At 38.8% G+C, this 19,992-nt stretch overlaps 2 protein-coding genes across 2 annotated transcripts in view; both read left to right on the plus strand.

Annotated features, from left to right (window-relative positions):
- The window catches only part of faf1 (Fas (TNFRSF6) associated factor 1), a 76,122-nt gene extending 65,515 nt beyond the window's left edge, over nucleotides 1–10,607 (plus strand). Inside the window, exons 19-20 of the mRNA XM_053625298.1 lie at nucleotides 785–1,000; nucleotides 8,697–10,607. Of these exons, the coding sequence (XP_053481273.1) occupies nucleotides 785–1,000; nucleotides 8,697–8,780 (300 nt within the window). The 3' untranslated portion in view covers nucleotides 8,781–10,607. The remainder of the gene's footprint in view (nucleotides 1–784; nucleotides 1,001–8,696) is intronic.
- Nucleotides 10,608–19,570: 8,963 nt separating this feature from the next.
- dmrta2 (DMRT-like family A2) overlaps nucleotides 19,571–19,992 on the plus strand; it is a 3,102-nt gene continuing 2,680 nt past the window's right edge. Inside the window, exon 1 of the mRNA XM_053623923.1 lies at nucleotides 19,571–19,992. This exon is cut by the window's right edge and continues 917 nt beyond it. The gene's annotated coding sequence lies outside the window, so the exon portion shown is untranslated.

Here is a 19,992-nt window from a genome sequence, read left to right on the forward strand (position 1 = left end):
GGATGAAAGAAGGAAAAAGAAGAGGGGAGTGGTGATGTCGTTATTCTGCCTTATGTCAGGTGTTACACAAACACACACAGATATGCTCTGTTTGTTTTGTGCATTGAAAGAGATGCTCCGAAGTGCTCTTTGTGTGCAAGGTTGGGTGGACACACACACACACACACACACACACACACACACACACACACACACACACATATGCTGAGGGTTAGGTCCAGGGAGGGATACTGCTCGCCCCCTAAAGAGCCCTTACCACGCGGGCCACTACCTGAGGGAGCAGGGCCGGCACGCGCACAACACAAAGCCTGCAGCTGCTAATGAGCTACTGTTGTACACTTTGATGAAATATAATTGCATTACGGTGGGTAAATAAAGGCGGCGCATGTTGTCACAGCATATGCTACCCAGTGTCACAACAGGAACAACAAGCTGGAGGTGAAAATCCCCAGCGAGCAAAGGTCCTGCTCCAAGCCACAGGAGACCCAACTACACACCTCCTCCATTCCCTCTATCACATTTCCTCTCATCTTTATTTAGTGTTTTCAATTTCTTCAATTCTGCTTTCTGGCTTAACTTGTCCCTTTCAATCTGAATATATTGCATACTATACATTCCAGATGACGCGTGTGCTCTAAATAACCATGTTTAAATCATAATAATGTATGTAATAAAGCAGACTCACCTTTGAGAGTGTATTTTATATGACTTTATTTTTGATAATTTTGCAGCAATATTTGATCATATAGTAATAGAGATTTCCTGTCTTAATGCCAATCTCCAGGCCATCCGTCTTTCACTGGAGCAGACCTTACCGCCAGAGCCCAAGGAGGAAACCGGAGAACCGATCAGTAAACTGCGTATCCGGACGCCCAGCGGAGAGTTCTTGGAGAGGCGTTTCCTTGGCATTTGCAAGCTCCAGGTCCTTTTTGACTTTGTGGCCTCCAAAGGCTATCCATCAGATGAGTTCAAACTGCTCACCACTTTCCCCCGTAGAAACGTGAGTCTGCATACACGCACGCACACACACACACCATCGCTCTCCAGCCATAAGTCCTCCTTCACCCTTAACAAATTTTCTATTCTCGATGGTGATATTAAAAGGTGACTTTTAATTCTTGTCCACCTCTGGGGCAGTAATTAAAGTACAGACACTAGAGAGTGTGTGTGTGTGTGTGCGCGCGCGCTTGTGTGTGTGGGTCATTGTGTGTGAGTGTTACAGCTCAGCAGGAAAAATAGAGTGTATAATTGGCTAGTTAATTCCGCCATGTGGCTAGAGTTTGTTGCTCGACTTTAATCCCTTAGTGTTTGTGTGCGCGCGCTCGGGCATGTGTTTTCTCTACTATAGGACTCTACAAATACTCACACACCTGCACATTAATTAAAATCTGTGCGTCACTAATTAGTATTTTCATGTTTTTTTATTTCTTTTTTTATACATCTATCCAGAAGTACATGCATCATTTTCAGAATATTAATTAGGGTGTTTGATGCAGGAAAGCACACTGGCTACTTAGGATACAGTCAGCACATTTCTCTTGTGTGAGTGGGTTTTTCTACCGCATGGTCATTAGAGAGCTGGGTGTGCTTGCTCTGCGGCAGGTAGATAACAAGCACTGCCCTTAACGACCTGACTAATTAACAGCATGGAAACAGAAATGGGCTTTCCATTAATCAGGAGAAGTGTGCAGGCCTGCCCAGACAGCATGCCATCTGAGCCCATGGGGACCTGGAGGATGGTCCCCACAAAAAAAAAAAAAAAAAAAAAAAAAAAAACCCACACACGTACATGGAAAGATATAAGAGCACACGTAAACACTCTCATTAGACACATGCAGTATCATATTGCAAAATATTAACACTATTGCCAAAAACTCGTATAAATATACATATACCACGAGCAAATATGTATATAAATAAGCTAAACCAGCACTTCATGGATCACATGAGCTTTATGTTTAGGAACCAGAGTAGAGCTGTGTGTGGTGAAAAGTGTATCCAGCACTGGAGTGAGTTTACAGAGTTGAGAGTGGAAAAGACTGGCAGTATTTTCCACTGTGAACACAGTGCCCAAGTTTAATCCTCCTCCTCTCTCTCGCTCTCTCTAGTTCTCCTTGCTGTAATTAAAATCATCTCTTCCACAGACTCCCTATCCTTCCCTCAGGATTAGAGCTTGCAGCACTATTGCGTTTGTAATTCAGCACAAATGTTTCACAAACTTCATCTCACCCTCTTTCTCTTTCTCGGCTCCACACCCAAAAACCCTGAGCTAATTGCCAGCAATAAGTGAGTGAACAAACAGAGATGGGGTCTGTGATGGGGGAAGAACCTAGTACCCGAATGCTGTTGTTTCTCTATCCATCCTTGTGGCATTGGAGCTTGTCCTTTGTCAGGTCCTGTTTGTTCTTTCCTTCTCTTTGAGCACCTGCCTTCGTTGGGGGAGAGCTAGAGGAGGGATTAGCACTAGCTTCTGCATTCTCCATCTATTCATATCCTCTTTAATGCAGTGCCAGAGTTCCATAGGCTGTCACACACTATTCATATTGTCTTCAATACCATGGCACAGTAATCTAGGGTGATGTTGGGAATCGGTATAAGTTAATAAATTTTTGACGACTTCTGTAATGGCGGTTTAAAAGGTTCTCCTCAGGCTCACCTCCTCTTTAGCAGCTGTGGTCGCTGTCTGAAAGTGAAGCCATCCCAGCACGATTCAATGTGTGTTTTAAGTTTGGCGTCTCTGATGTTGGCGTGCAGTTTTGTTTGTGTGTTTAGATTGGCCCTTCGCCTATGATGTGTAGAGCCTCTCTTGCAGCCGTGCTAAAGGCTAGCCAGGAGGCAGGGCTGTGCACTCTGCCAGGGAACAAGTTCTCTTGCCTGTTCTCTTGCCTGTGACCCCCGCTTCAACCGTGCACCAACTTCAGCTAACGCTAACACCCTTGCTACCCTCCTGCAGCCTGATAATGATCCCCCACTGCTTTCCTAATTGGCCAAATAAACACTTCACAACACGGTGCTAAGTCAGACCTGGCTATTGGATTTTAATTAATGGTGAAGGGCCCTAAATGGCTTCATTACAAACGCGTTGTTTCAGCTGCACGTTTTGCCCCATTTCGAAGCCAGTTTATTGCCCATGCACTGTTTATTTTCCCCTGACTCCTTGCAGTGTATGGGCCAATTCTTTTGATTCGGACTAATGAACTGCAATATTTATCTGACTGCCTTTTGAAGTGGTGATGCCGAGTTAAACAAAGCCAGAATTACATCACTGAGAGCTCAGCTGCTGAGTTCATTGTTAATTTAGTTTAAATGTTTTGTGCACTTCAACTGTGCCATTCTAATTTAGTTTGTTTTTTACTCAGGCTGCTCTGTAGACTCGTCTTCATAACATCCACCTGCTTTATTGTGAAAGAGCCGTATTGTGATTTTAATTAGTTTGTTCCAGGGTAATCCGTAAACATTCTTTTACTGAAATTAATTTTGCCACTTTGGCAGCTGAGGATGATGGCAGTCAATCCTGTTTCTGACTCACGTAAGCGACGTCACTGCTGGAAAATAAGTGTATTGTTTGACTTTCTCCATAAAACAAATATTCATGCTCGTTTATTATTTGATGGATTTTTTTTAACACCAGTGTTTAGATTCTAGATACAGCCTTCATTAAACCTCTTTTTCACAGCCTATACAGTGAAATTAGCAGGACTGAATTAGCTCCAGCAGGGCTGAACCTAATTAAACTCTGTCTGTGTAAATTGGACTCTGTAGGAATCAGCATATGTGCACTTATAACCCAATCTTTTACTACTGACGTACAGTTGCAATCAAAATTTTTCAACCTCCATTGCAAATCAGGTTTATTGTCAAAATTTACAGACTTTCAGCTGTTTGCAATGAACAAATCAAACAAAAGTATTTGAAATAGTTATGATGAACACAACGAATGCTTCAAGGGGTTTCCCCAAATTCAACTGAAAATTCAGCTTCTCCAGTTTCAAGATTATTCAACACCTTCATGACAAGCATCTTTAGTACTTAGTAGAGCACCCTTTTGCTGTTATGACCTGCTGCAAACGAGATGCATGGCTTCTGGCAGTGTTCCTGAGGAATCTTAGACCATTCCTCATGAGCAATGGCCTCCAGTTCAGTAATATTCTTGGGTTTGCGTGCTGCAACCGCCTTCTTAAAGTCCCACCAGAGATTTTCTATGGAGTTCAAGTCAGGTGACTGTGATGGCCCTGTAGAATCTTCCAGGACGACTTCTGCAACCAAGCCTTGGTGGAATTTGAGGTATGTTTGGGATCATTGTCCTGTTAGAAGGTCCAATGACACCCAAGCTTCAACTTCCTCACAGATGGCATGACATTTTCTCTTAGGACTTCCTGATATTTCAATGAATCCGTCTTGCCTTCCACATGTTGCAGTTTTCCAGTGCCAGAGGATGCAAAGCAGCCCCAAAGCATCACAGAGCCACCACCATGCTTAACTGTGGACAGAGTGTTCTTTCTTCATTCTTCTTCCTCCAGACATACTGCTGATCCATCGTGCCGAAAAGTTCCAGATTTGTTTCATCGCTCCACAGAACAGAATCCCAAAACTTCTGTGGCTTATTTATATGATTTTGAGCCGACTTTTCTTGTGCTTTTGGGTCAGTAGTGGTGTATGTCTCAGAGTTCTGGCATGGAAACCTTCTGCATTTAGTACACGCCTTACTGTGCTCACTGAAACCTCGGTGCCTGTTGCCACCAAGTCTTGCTGCAGGTCTTTTGCTGTCACTCAAGGGTTTTTCACAACCTGCCTTCTCAGGAATCTGGTTGCAGCAGTTGATTGCTTCCTTTTTCTGTCCCATCCAGGTATTTCATATATTTTCTTCCCCTAGCCAGTTCAGGTATTTCAAGTGTTCCAGCTCAAGCGCACCTGGTGCACCTAATGAAGCCCTTGATTAGTTGCATGAAGTGTGCTTGAGACAACACTTGTTTTGCATATTTGTGGTGTTGTGAGGACTGGAGAAACTGGGAAATCATTATAAGTTGCATTTTCAGTTGAATTTGGAGAAACCACACAAAGCATTCGTTGTGTTGAACTATTTCAATAGCTTTTGTTTGATTTGTTCACTGCAAACAGCTATTGTCAAATTTTGACAATAAACCTGGTTTGCAGTTGGGGTTGAATAATTTTGATTTCTTTTTTTATTTCTCTCTTTAACTCTGTCTTGCTGTTTCTCTCAGCCTATTGGGTCACCTGGGTGGCTGTCTGTCTTGTTTTTGTTGGCCTGTGTGGGGCCGTTCAGTATGAGTTTGTTAAAGGTTTAGACGGATTACCTGCCATGAACATCATCAGAGCCTAAAGAAAACAGCCAGCAGCCATGCAAGACTCTCCTCACTCACACAGCCACTTCTTTCCTTTTAATAACCCTTCACAGGATTACAGAGAAATGAGTCAGTCCATCTTGAAATGAGCTCACTTCATATGTTTGCTCGCTCGCTCTGTCTGTCTGTCTGTCTGTCTGTCTGTCTGTCTGTGTGTGTGTGTGTGTGTGTGTGTGTGTGTGTGTGTGTGTATTACCCTGCTATGATCATTGTTACCTAGAATAGTCTAATATAATTGGTGAAGGGCAAGCAGAAGGTTCTGGAGAAACAAACAAGTGATGAGGAGAGAGGGAGATGAAGAAAGCGAGACACGTAGAGGGGAGGAAAGCAACAGCTTTGTTTGTTGACAGATGCTTCTGCTCTTATGGTCTGTTAATTGGATACCAATGTAAACAATCACCCATGGCATCTGTCTCCTGCCATAGAGTGACACCTTGTTTCTCTCTCTTTTTTTTCCCCTCTCTTAAACACAACAGTCATCAAAACACAGCCACACCTGTGCCACCCTATACCCTCATTTGCTTCTACCTGATGCTGGGGTGTTATAGCAGCATTTCAGGTTCATTTACATAGGCAGTATTTGTGAAGTGGTACACAGGAGGAGGGAGAGAAAGTGTGGAGTGGTGGGTTGGTTGGTTTGTTTTTTTTTTTGGTTTTTTTTTTTGGCAGTGCCATCTTGCCCATCTATCTCTTCTCTCTCTTGTATATCCTTCTCTCTCCCCCTTTGCCAGCCTGTGCTGGTGTTGTCTCACCCTTCTCCTGCTGTCGAGTGCCACCTCCTCCCCGTGTCGCACTGCACCCTCAGGTCATGCCCAGGAACAAAGGGCAGCTATCACACACTCAGATGACTTTTGGGGGCAACAAAGCAAATGTGCTGTTATTGGTGTACCTTCACTTGAGTCCCCTGAGAGACACAAGCTGCTGGGGAGCCTCTCTGATCTTCCTGACAACCATCAGGGCTGTGCAGAACAGCATCTCTGTCAGAGGGCTTGCAACCCTGTCTTAATGAGACACCTTGATATGACTCTTTTTACTGCTGTTCAGAAAACAAATGAGTGTGTGTTTGTGTGTGCAGTTGATTATAATGGACAAACATTTTGATATATGTCCCTGTACTGAGAAACCAATTCTTGGATCAGTCAGCAAAGTTGTGTGTAAAATACATATTCTTGTAGAAAGTGTGTAAACTCTGAGAGGCAAAAAATGTTTAATGTATCTATCTCTCTGGGTGAATTTCTATAGAAACACTACACAAGGTTTCTTCTTCAGAAAACATTCCAAACAACACATAAAGAACTTTTTTTAAAAGCATGAAGCAGAACTACTTTTTACTATTTTGCTTCAGTGTTGCATAAAAATAAATCTGTTCTCACTGGGTGCTTTTTTTGTTGTTTGTTTGTTTTTTGTTTTTTTAAATAAAGGACCATACTAATTCTGGGTAGGACCCCACTTTGCTCTCAGAACAGCCTCAATTCTTCTACACATGGATCCCATGAGGATTTTATTTGAGATTCTGGTCCATGTTGATGTGAATGCATCACGTAATTGCTGCAGATTTGTCAGCTGCACATTAATTCTACCACATCCCAAAACTCTATTAAATTCAGGGATGCACATTGAAGTACACGAAACTCATGAAACCAGTTTGAAGTGCGTCGTGACATGTCGCATTATCGTGATGGGTAAATTGTATCCGTGAAGGGATGTACAACACCACCCCGATATGCTTTGGCATTCAAATGATGTTTGATCGGTCTTAAACGGTCCAATGTATGCTGAGAAAACACTCTTCACGTCATTACACCACCACAACCATGGATCCATGCTTTTAACTCCAACTTCTGACCCCACCATCTGCATGTCACAGCTCAAATCGAGATCATCAGACCAGGCGACATGTTCCAGTCTTCAGCTTCCAGTTTTGGAGAGTCTGTGCCCACTGTAGCCTCAGTTTCCTGTTCTTGGCTGACTCGAGCAGAACCCAATATGGTCTTCTGCTGTTGTAGCCTGTCCGCCTCAAGGTGCCTCAAGGTATTAATTAGAATATAGCCAAATTCAGATAAATACGGGAATATTGATGGCTAGTTGTGTGTGCATGTAAACGTAGTCAATTGATGCCTTCACAGATTTTTTTTTTTTTACTTTTATCAATAATACATTTATGATTTGTGGTCATAGTGGGCAAGACCTTTTCATTTTTAGCAGGATTTTGCATGTGTTATGTTAGCTATGTACTTTGTAGCTAAGGTGAAAAATAACTGCCAGTGTCAGCACTGGGTAAACAGGTTTTCCACTCTTTACTCAGTACAGGAAAACATATTGAAATTCTTGCCCTTTATAAACAGGCATACAGTTGCAGAGTAAATTGAAAAACATCTCAATTTCAAAAGTATTTCTTGCCTAGTTACATTCAGCATAGAAGTCTGTGGTGTGATATTGCTCTATATTAGTAATATAGTACATTTTTGTGGTCAGGTAAACAGAAAGCTTTTCATATGCTTCAGGGTTTCCTTGATGGTTCTGCTGTGATGCTTTATGACTCTGAACTGTAACACTGAAAGTACAGTCTTAGGTTTTGTGTGGCTTACTGCTCGCTGCATGTTCTTGCCACTGTGAGGCCACTGTGTTAATTGCTAGTGGGGGGTAAGACTAGGAGGTCTGCTGAGCTTGGAATAGAGGTCTTAATCAGGCTGCAGTTAATGCCCTGTGATGAGCTCTCAGTGACCGCACAGTTTGGGACACACAGGTGTGAACACAGGCCCTATGTAACAGGAGAACCTCACGCTATTAGCTCACTACAATCAACTCACGACTCTCTCTCACCCTCTCTTTCAGATCTGGTTCTGAGAAATCAGTATGTTTCTTCAGTCTCTTGTCCTGTGATCATGGCACCCCACTATAGTGTTGCTGTCATGTAGGTTAGCATGGGATAAACCGTTATAGGTCCACCACATGCCCCCCTCCCCCTCAATCTGGCTGTGTTTGTGTTTTGGATTGGTGCATGTGTAGCATGTGTAATAACAAACATGGTCTATCTCAGAGGGAAAGGGGACACTCAGTGCTCATGCTGATGTGATCAGATTACTGTGACTCTGGTTCATGGTTTCATAGACACAGACCCCACACAGTGCACACCATAGCCCACACACAGCAGGCAGTCACCTACACATACATTTGACATTTAAGAGAGAAGTAGTCCCTACTAACGTAAGAAGTTGACCACTGCACGATTAATGGATATTTACTTTATTTGTGCATACTTGACATTTTACAATATTGTTGAATGACTGTCTTTATTGCAGTAGTTTATGTGTTTTCTCTCCTTCTCACCAGATAACTCAGTTAGACCCGGCATGGACGTTGCTGGAAGCCAAACTCTTCCCTCAAGAGACCCTCTTTCTGGAGGCCAAAGAGTAGGACCGACTGCACTTGGACAAATCACACAAACAATGAAGAACTTTAGCATGGTGTCCACAGAGAGCAGCCACACGCAAACACACTCACAGTACGTTGTACATGAATAATGAGTGTTTGTTATGATTCACACTGAAGCTTTCACAAGCACAGAGATACTGACACTCACTCACACACAGAACTGTCATGTTTTTCTCCACCCAATGAAAAGGTAACAAAAAAAAGAAAAAAAACAAACCAGTCGTGGAGACTCAGAACGCCATCACAGGTGAGGACGATCCACTATGGCTGCTTTTTAGACCTGATTTGTGCAAACAAACAAATAAGTAAATAAATAAAATACCCAAACATGGTGGTATGTGACAAGCAAATAGATATTTCATTAAGAACTCTGGACTATTTCGTTTTTTTCCTCCCACACTATTGGTTCTCTTGCTCTTTGGCAAAGCCCTATGGAGTGTCGGCTATCTGCATCTCCTCTTTACTGATGAAAAGCTATGTTCTCAACTCCTTAAAAAAAAAAAAACCAGAACGTTCATGGTCAATTTTCTCCCTCCCCGTTTTAGGTTTGATGCTGTATTAGTTTTAGTTGTATACATTATAAAATGTACATATGAACATGTCAATTTCATGGTGCTTATTTTTTTAATGGCACTGTGGGATTTGGTAACAATAAAAGAGTCTAGAGATCGCCATTAATTTGGATTTTGGACATGCGGAAAAACTGTTGCTTCCTTTCAATCAAATTAACAAGGTATGCACTGAGGGGCCATCTATGGCTGAACTTGTGCAAAGAATTCGGGACGTTTATTGTGCCTTAGCTTATGGTCATTTGTGTAACTTGATTCCAATCATAAGTTACGCAGTGACCTTAGGATCTAATAGTGTCACTTGGGAAATGAGCAAAGTGAAATCTTTGAAGTTCTTTTGTTGTATTTTGAACAGGCTTGTGATTTGCTAGCAGGAAATAATATATTTCTATTTGCAGTGACTTCTATCTTCACAGGTGCAAGTTTTCTGGTTCATCAAGTCTAGGCATCAATATTTTTCTTTTGAAAAATACGTCTGTTTTTTAAAAAAGACATTAAGTTCTCATATAAAGCAGAACCTGGAATGGAGGCTTTGTTTTATATATATGACCTGTAATTGCAGTGACTGCACTGATCTGTCATTGGGAATAACTAAAATGAGTTTTGCTTATATATATTTTTTGCAGTAATGCTGGAGGGTTTAGACCGATATGCCCATATGAAAGTCAAACAAATGGTTGGATAAAATTGATTCATTGTCTTGTTTTTCAGCTGTGTATTTCCAGACTTCTGTCTATTATCTGCCACAAAGGCTAATTTTCCCTGTTCAGCTCTGAGATTAAAAGCTTACTGCACCATCTGCAGCGCCGTTCATCGCACAACCAAATCGAAGAAGTTTGAGTGAGAGAAATGGAGTGCTAGTCCTCAGCCAGTCTCAACGACCTTGTGTGGAGCTTAGAGAGGTTGGGGAAACATGTTTGGGAATTCTGCACATTAGCTTGTGTGTGGTGATGCTTCTGTTTAGCATGCAACACACGCTTCAGTAAATGTTCTAAAATGTAATGTAGCCTGCGTGCTCCTTCTTACACAGTGGAGCTATTTTACAAGGAATGTTTCATACAGTGAGGGCCATAATTATTGACACTCTTGATAAAGATGAACAAAAATGGTGGGTAAGAATAAGCTGCACTTCACAATATGAGGAAATGTATTGTAATGTATTTATTGTAAACCAATTGTTTTGTGTACCAGTGTGATTCTTTTTTTTTTTTTTTTTTTTTTTTTTTTTTTTTTTTTTTTTTTTTATAAAAGGAGTTCAGTTTTGATGTTATTTTACAACCTTTCAGCCAAAGTCCCAGTGGCATTTAGGCAATCAAGGTACTTTAGTTTATTTGTAACTGTCAATAAAGGCTTTCTTCAGGCAACTAACAGTCTGTTAAAGTGGATGTCATGATGTAGCCCTGTTGAAAATTGGTGAACACCAAAAATCTGACCAGATATTACATTTTCTAACCCTTTCCTGTGGATTGTAAAAAATCAGATCCCTCACCAGGTAAGGCAACATGCTCCTGGGCTCTTGTTTCATAATTTATCAGGCAACTCAACAATAATTTTTTTTAAAATGTCTTTCAACAGTGGTGATAGATGAAATATATTTGGGATCAAACACATTTTTTAGACCACAGTGAAACCTGAACTCAGGAACTGCTACAAAGCTTTTTCTTAAAATACATTTGAATTAAAATTCCAAAATTCATTGAAAATCTGATTTTTATTATTTATTTATTTATTTATTTATTTTATTTTATTTTATTTTTTAAAAACACTGCAATTCCCTTATTGTTGATTTTGAGAAGAGCATTTCTCTCATGGAGCTCTTTATCATTACATATTGACTTGATCATATATGTCCTTTATTTTAAATATCTTATATGTTCATCTTCATCAAGGGTGCCAGTACTTTTGCATGACTTATGAGAAAAATGTTTTCAAAGAGGAAAATACACATGTAACTAAGTGTAGTGTGTGGCAAAAATGCTTTGTTGATTAGTGTAGAGCAACCGAGACCAATTTTCGGTTCTAACCTATAACTTTTTAGTTTTAGATTTAGTCTTTTTTTTTTTATAATCAGGATTTTTCAGTGGCCATTTTGCAGTATCATCATTGAGAAGAACTTTCTTAAACCTTTCTTCCTGATGTCTGTCTCATTCCAGAGTTGCCTCAACACCACTCTTAGTTCTCATGCAAAGAATTTCAACATTTGTTCACCGAGTCAGTCTTCTACCTTACCTTTTACCTTACTTCTCATGTCTCAATCCTTCATACATTCCCTCAATCACTCTCATGACTCAAAACCAGTGTTCCATATCTCAATATTTCTTTTAACAGGTCAGCAAGACAAACTCAAAAATTACATTGTGTTTAAGATTATAAATTATCTGTGAATGTATTAGACTGTGCATTCTATCAGTATTAGAAGCCAAAATCTCACCAAGTCAGGGGCTGAGAAGAGATCCTGATACTAGACCTTTCTGATGCTCTATAGGACAAAAAGCATGAGGACCATTCCAAATATGCATTTTCTTTACTGAAAAGTGGTTATTGAGTTTTTCAGCATGCATTGTGAATTTTTGCTTGCTCAAATATGCTGAAAATAACAAAAGCTAAGTTTAAACTCATTCGCCCTGCTTTTGCTTGGTTAGTCCTGTGAGCTGGTTCACATGGAGTCCGAGTCTGTGTCCGAGTATCATGTCTGCGTGCAGAGCAAAAGGCGTTGGCATGTAAGCTACACTGCTTGTCAAGATGAAGTATCACTGATGCTTACTGATGCAGAAATGACAGGTAACTCTTTTAACCTGAGGCACTAATTCTGATTGTGCAGCTCCTGTGATGTGTGATATTACTGTTTCAATCACTGAGTGTTTCACTAATGTGCACAGACGTGTGCTTTGTACAGACACAACTAGCCTTAATGGGTTGGTCAGAAGTACTGATAATGGGATAGAGTGATGATGTTACTTTCAACTTGATCCAACTTGTCTTTTTTATTCGCAGTGGGAAAGTGGGAGGGAGGGTGTGTTTTGAGCAAAGTGAAAAGAGACCAGATATTTCCACACCTCTAATAATAAGCTTGGTGTTTAAAAGCCACAATCTACTTTTTAATGATGTGTTAAAAACCATTAAGGCAGAATTAAACATAAAATTGTTCAAATACTTTAATGATGTTAAATCCCATATCACAGACCTAAACCTTTTATTGAGCATATATGATCACCATGACTGATTACAACAATATGCAGACATTTTCAGTATGGTTTCAGTAAACGCTTTTCACTGTTTGCTTCGACTAATGTGATCTTATTAGTAGCAAGGAATCTTTCACAGTTTAGGTTTAAAAAATAAATAAATTGCAGTTGGAGGCTAGAAGTACAATAATTGGACCACTTTTTGCAAAGCCAAACAACTTTGAGACAGTTTGCTAATAAAACTGTTGCAAATTCATCTTGTGCCTCTTCTGTTTATCGTTTAGAGCTAAGACAGAGCTATCAGCCAACTAACACAATAAGATGAACAACCTGCTCTAGTTTCACATTTCAGCAATCAATATCAAGTAAAACTTATTTACACTGTGTGAACTATTTGCCTTCTTAACCACAATGGCTGAACAAGAAGCCCCTTCAAGTTATGGAGAAACAGTCTTTGAACTCTGGTGACCTTTAATCTTCTTTTCCATATTATAAGTGATCAGCAGTCAAACCCTTCGACATCTCAATCAGCACCAAAGAATAGGCGTCTGTCAATCATACCGAGGCCCCGCCCACTACTTGGACCATGCGGTTTTGTCTCACACTACAGCTTCCTTTATGCAGCACGGACTGAGCTGCTAACTCGGGTGTCGGCGCGATGCTCCGATGACAAAGGGGAAGCGTTCAATAATGTTTAAACAGTCTTTAAGGGTCAAGAATGCTGGCCCTCGGTGGGAGAACACAGTTCCTAACGCATGCACACCCTCCCCCCCTCCCCCCCTCCTTTGAAGCGGCTTCCTGATCCCACAGCATCGCGCATTTCACATCCACGTAGGCCGCCATGCTAAAATCCCAGACAAAACTAACCTGGCGGGTCACTCAAAGTTTACTTTCTCAGACGTGCTGGCTCTCAAAGACCCTCAAAGAAACTGAATCTATGCAGCTTAAACACCCGGGCACAAAGCAGCCCATTTCTCTACGACTTTTTCTGTCGCCTTGTGCCATTAAAAATAATCTACGTTAAAAAACAAAAGCAGATTTCGTTCTTCTGTCCAGTCACAGTCCAGTTAGATCGGACAATCTTATATCTTGTCGGATATGGGCTGATTATATGGATCTAGCTATAGGCCTATGTAGCATGCATATATATATATATATATATATATATATATATATATATATATATATATATATATATATATATATATTATATATATATCTCTCTCAATATGTAGCCTGTCCTATGCGTCGTTCTTTCTGCTGATATTTTTAAAACAGTTTTTAGGCATCAGGTCTGTTAACATAAAAACAACATATTATGTTGTTTTTGTTTGTTTGTTTGTTTCGTTTTACCCTATCCGATTTTTGGCCGTCTCATGGCAACACCATGCAAGTATGAAAAACACACAACTTTTAATATTATGTTGTAACTGAATACATCAAAAAGCTTTATTTAACAATAATTGAAAAAAAAACCAATACATAAAAAGACCATGATGTGTGTCATCAGATGGTTAAACTGCTTAAAATACAAAAATAAACATAATTCAATGGCTTTAAAAAAAATTGTAGAAGCGATGATATTTAACAACTCTACTACGGTGACATTAAAATGCAAATTGAATCACAAATTAACAACAGAGTTAAATAGAAGATTCCTCCGTGCTGTAGAGTAACCATATTCTGTGGTTATTGATTGATTTATTACAGTTAAACCTATGAACACTGCAGTCATTCCAGCTGCCAAATAACCTACTGTAGCTATAATAATGTCCCAGGGTAATATTGAGAAATATACTATTTTCTTTCATCTTTAAAACAACATATTAATAAAACATATCACATATATTTTAGACACATTCCTGCAGTATTTTTTTCATTATTATTTTTATTTAAATTTTTAAAAGACAAAATAATTAACTTGCCCATGGTGCACACTATGCAGCACTACGCTCCTCTTCCTGAAAAATCCCCTCCCTCAAATTACACATGCTTTTACACATTGCACCTTATTAAATCATAATAAACATTTAATCTGTGATCAACCAAACTCGTCTTAAAAATAACCAAAAAAAAAAAAAAAAACTATTAGAGTATAAAACAAAATGCTTTGCCTCAGGGAATCGGTGAATTTGAGATTAAGCATAGACAATCTAACCCTGTCCTGCATACTAAGTTTCACATTATGTGGTATACGGTATTAACGCACAAATATTTAGGCCTATAATGGAAAAGTTCACATAATTCCCATTTTATTAGCCAACATTTTCATAATACTTTAACGTACATAAAGCACTCTATAGCTACTTCAGAGATCTTTTACTAAATCCTGTCAATAAATTAAAAATATTTTTCTATCCCAAAAAAATGCTACGTGCAATTATTAACCTATTTATAGTTTTGAGCTGAAACGGACTATTGTATTTTATTTATTGTATTTTATTTATTTTTGTATTTTACAAAAGGCTTAAAGCTAACAACTATGAAAGCAATACGATTATTTTTAAAGTATCAATAAATATTTTACATTTGTCCATTGCCAACACAAATTTTTAAAATAGGCTATTTATTTCTTGTGTATCATCATATAAAAACGCCCTAACTTAATAGCAGTTTTATTCACTTAAGTCTCTTCTATTTACTATCTTAACGCCTAATTTAGCACGCCTGATTCAGTTAATCAGATAGCCAGACCGACATCTCATGAAATAAAAAAAAAGTTAGTGTTTTATACAAACGACTCAAGTCACATTTTGTTCGTGAGTGCACCTGAAACCAGAAAAACGTGGTTAATTATTAATTTATTAAGAGGTATAATTTCAATACTGGGATACAATACTTTTTCGGTGTGTTAACATTTTCTGAGATATTCCTTTAAAAAAGTACCAGATTTTAAAAAAACAAAACAAAAAAAAAACAAAAACAAAACAAAACAAAAAACCGGTATGAATCTATAACATAATACAAGCACGTAAAATAAACAATACTGAAATCAATGAATAACAAATCTTTTAGTGTGAACCTAATACACTGTGACGTCAAGCGGGTTTGTTATTATTATTATTATAGGTTATTATTATTCGGCCCTTTGGATCATTTCACTGACAGGTTGTGTTTTTACCTTTAGATGACGTCTTTATATAATCTACTAAACATACGCTTTGAAATGATAGCTGTTGAAACTTTAGTTCTTGCAGTTTCTCGCAGTTCCCTTTCCCAATCTCATTTCAGGAGAAAATTCTACGGAAGGAAAGGGGGAAAAAAATCAAACTGTGGTATTCGGATTATGGCGGCGTGGATAAAGCATTAAATGGGGCTAAAGAGGTTTGAATGGACGCAGTGGCGTGCGAACTGATGCAGAGTAATTATTGCTTCATAATTGTGTTCTTTTCCTTTTTTTGAGCGAATCGCGCAGCGGAGCCCCACTCGGAGCGGTTGTGACATTTAGGAGGCCAGTCTTTGTGCTGAACACTTCAAGTTTAAAAAACAAGGGCAATTGAGTCGGCAGAGCTCAAAGCCGCAGCCATTGTGCAGGAACACATTGAGTTTGGATTTGAGGACAATGGTGTTTCTCAAATTTCTAGCAAAAACCTATACTCCATCTGTGATCTCAATGAGCGTTCTTTCACCGGGCTCCTTCTTTTCTGTTCGGTTCGCTTTGTAATGGGAGGCAGATGTGGAGGACTGGACAGTTTTAATTGGCTGGTACCTGAAACGCGCGCACGCGGGCGCGCAGCTTTCTTGCTGCTAATTTAGTAAGCTTTCAAAATGCCATCATAGGATCACTCAAGACTCTACAACTGTACAGAGCACTGAAATGTGCAGTGCTGCGTTTAAGCTGGTCAGTAGGGGTTTAAAGTAAATCTTTTAGATCATGCTGTTTACATCACATATGCCCGATTATTATAATGTAATTGAAAAAAAAATTGAGAAGAGCAAATGATCTGCTCATTTCTTGAATGTGTTTTTTAAACTTTGAATAAAATATGGGGAAAGAGAACTTGCACGCTCTTTAACTTTTATCCATTGTAAAGGCTTATTTTGCGCAGTTTTAATGGCTGTGTGCTGTGCCTCGAGGGGGATGCCTGAGCTCGGGTGAGAGGCTTGAGCGGAGCGGCAGCTTTTTTTTTCTTGTGAACAAGAGGTTAACAACCTAATGAGGACTTGGTGATGAGATGAAGCGTGTAAATGCGCACCGGTTTTTCGTGTACCCCCTGGATCTGCTACTCTAACCTCTGCTGCGCTTCGCACACTCTCACCGTTTCAGCAGGACTTCCCGGGAGGCAATGCAGCTCCAGGCGTGCTCGGGCCGGCCAGCGGCGGTGAGAAAGGTCGCCACAAAAGCTCGCCGGGGTACTAGAGGAACAGAGACATGCTGTTACATATGTTGGGTCAAGCATCCCTTTTGTGCCGCTTTCAAAAAGGTGTAAAACTCAGTCATCTGTGGAGTTTCTAAAGGGGATGAAAGGCCTGTATGGGTTTTTGATGCACAGGTCTGATGAACTGTTTGAAAGAATGTTGAATTTCTTAAGTGCTCACAGTCACTTTTAATTGCCCCGGGGGCATTTAATTGGAATTCAAAGATACCCATTCAGTTCAGAGTTTTGAAGTAGTCCGTGTAAGTCGGACTCTTATATACACATACAGACACACACACACACACACACACACACACACCCTCTAAGAAAATGTACAACTCTTATGGGTTCTTTGGTTGTCTCTCTTAAAGGTTCTGTGTAGAACCCTACAACAGTGCATGCTTGTCTGTACTCTGTTGAAATCTAAAAACCATTAATTATCTAAATTCTATTTATTTCTACGCTTAGGCCTACATTTTGTAGGTTTTTATTAACCGAAGGTTGTTAAAAAATGATCTACTTATGAGTTTACATTTGATTAGCCAAAAGTGGCATACAAACATACAGAAATAAATATCTTCGTACATTTTCTATATTTATTCGGAACAATGCAGTTACAACCTGAAAGGGATCTGCAGTGGTGTTCTAAATAAATGCAATAAATTAAGTATAAAAATGTAAAAATGTTATATAACTACATTCATAAATAAAAATGTAGCCTATAATTTTAATTAAGGGTCAGGTTAACCTTTGTTCTATGAGAATGTTCCCTTTCCCTAAACTTTATGTAGGCTATGTAATAAATACATACATACATACATACTCACTCTTGTTGTGTACATAAGTGTTTGTAAACAGATCTGCCCCCAGTTTGCCAGTGAGGCAGACTCAATTTAACAGTTAGCACCTACGTGCGGTTTTTGTAATGAGCACCGAATTGCTTCTTCGGATGGCTATTTTCAGCCTTGCGAGAGAGCTGCCGAGATAATTACTTTGAATGTCAAAAAGATTTAGTTTAATATCGTCTCTATTAGTGGTGCTGGTTCAGTAATTAAAGGTGTGGATGAGAGTGGCGGTGGGACAGATGGCATTTGCTTACTGTGATTCCGTATGTAAACACAGAGAAGCGAGTGGAGGCGCAGGGGAGCGCAGAAACTGTGGAGCACTGTGCAGAATCCAGCTCAGGCTTTAAAAACATACACAAGTGGAAAAGATGCTATGAAACAGCTTTCATGAATGCAAACCACAAACATTCTCTCTATATTTCTGGAAATAAAAATTAAAAGGCGTTATCGCCAAGCAAAACAAGATTTGGGGGGGGGGGTTCGGGTTGGAGAAATTTCTGAAACTGAGCATGGCTAGGGGTGACCGTTTTCCTTTCTGCATCGTCAGTGTGTTAAAGGGAGCAGTGCTGCATATCATATGCTTTAAACAATCAAAAGCAGAAACTATGTTCGGCTTACACATAGGCTACAGATTACATCAGGACCTTTTCAATTGTGTGTTAGATAAAATGTCTAGAGTCCAAAAATATATATGATTTTCTTTTTTTAAATAATGCATGTGTAATTTAATTTTCAATAAATTCATAGAAGCTGAAGATTTATTGGACTATGAATATATTCATTTCAATACCTGAATTGAAGCCATAATTTAAAAACAAACCGTTCCTTACATTTATTATTCAGGTGAATTTACACTTGACGAAAATTGTATCACAATGTAGATATTTTATGATTTATTGTATAATTTTATTAATTAGTGTTATGTGATTATTTAACCTGATATTTAATTTCTCGATTAAAAAAAGACTAACAGTAAAAACAATTAATTCTGATAATCCCCATTTGTAATTTATAAACCGATCTACAGTATTTCCCCCACATTATAACTTGTTTATTTTTACTATTATATTCTGTCGTATTTATTACATTTTATTATATTTATTGTAACAGGGAATTTATGAAACAACAACAACAATAGTAATCATAATCATAATCATCATCATAATAATAATCATCATAATAGGCTAATAATAATAATAATAAGTGGGTGAAGCCGTTGATCGATGTGCAGTCAGCTGTGCTTGCGGCTTTAGGGTTGGTATGACACTTAGCACGAATATTTGTCACAATAAACCACAAATTACGCATATGATATCACTGTCATGTCAGTATTTTCACAACATAGAAATAACAGAATAACCGAAGATAAAAGCTGCAGTCACAGTTAGGCAATTTAAATGAAAGGGTGACAGAATAACAAAACAAACGGCTATTGAATAAAACATGTCTATATCTATATTTCATTATATATTATATAATATATTATAAGATTAAAGGGTGTCGTAAAATATATTATATATACATCTCTTTAAAAAAAAAAAAAAATACAGACGACACCTTTAAAAACAGTATGGTTAATTGTGCCGGTAAACTTGCCCTTGTTAAATATATTTTAAAGAAATATTGGGCAAATTGTAAGTGCAACTTCATATGGTTTAATTTTAATATGAAAATGATACTGTTGTCATTGATGTACCGTACCTAGCAAAACGTACTGAATTAAACAGAATATGAGATAGCAATTTCAAACAACAAAAAAAGCCTGCAACTTACCTTATTCTCTGACGTCATTAGCTGTCGGGTCTTTGAGTAATTCTTTTTTTTTTTTTTTTAAATCGTCTTTGTTTAATTTAAATAAAAAATCGCTTGTGGTTTCTGTTTGAAAATCTTAATATTATGAGTTAGGATTAGACTTAGTTTCTTTTTCCTCTAGTGGAGGAAAAGTTATAAATTGTGATATTTATTGATGTGTACATGCGGCTAAATAAAATTTCAGATTTTTTTCTGCCCTGATTTCTTTTTTTTTTCTGTCCTGTTTAGTGGTATTGACATTTCTGTCATAAAAGTTTTATATCTTTGCTCTGCGTGATGCTTGTTATTTGAGAAAAGGACGCAGGTGGACACAGTTGAAAAACAGACAAGCCAATCAGATTGCTCCGTCCTCCTTTAGCCAATGACAGGCGCCACATTGTTGTCAAATTTGTCTAATGAAAACGTAGGAGAGCAACAATAGAGGG

The sequence above is a fragment of the Ictalurus furcatus genome, chromosome 5 (genome assembly GCF_023375685.1).
Source record: "Ictalurus furcatus strain D&B chromosome 5, Billie_1.0, whole genome shotgun sequence".
NCBI classification, from domain to species: Eukaryota; Metazoa; Chordata; class Actinopteri; order Siluriformes; family Ictaluridae; genus Ictalurus; species Ictalurus furcatus.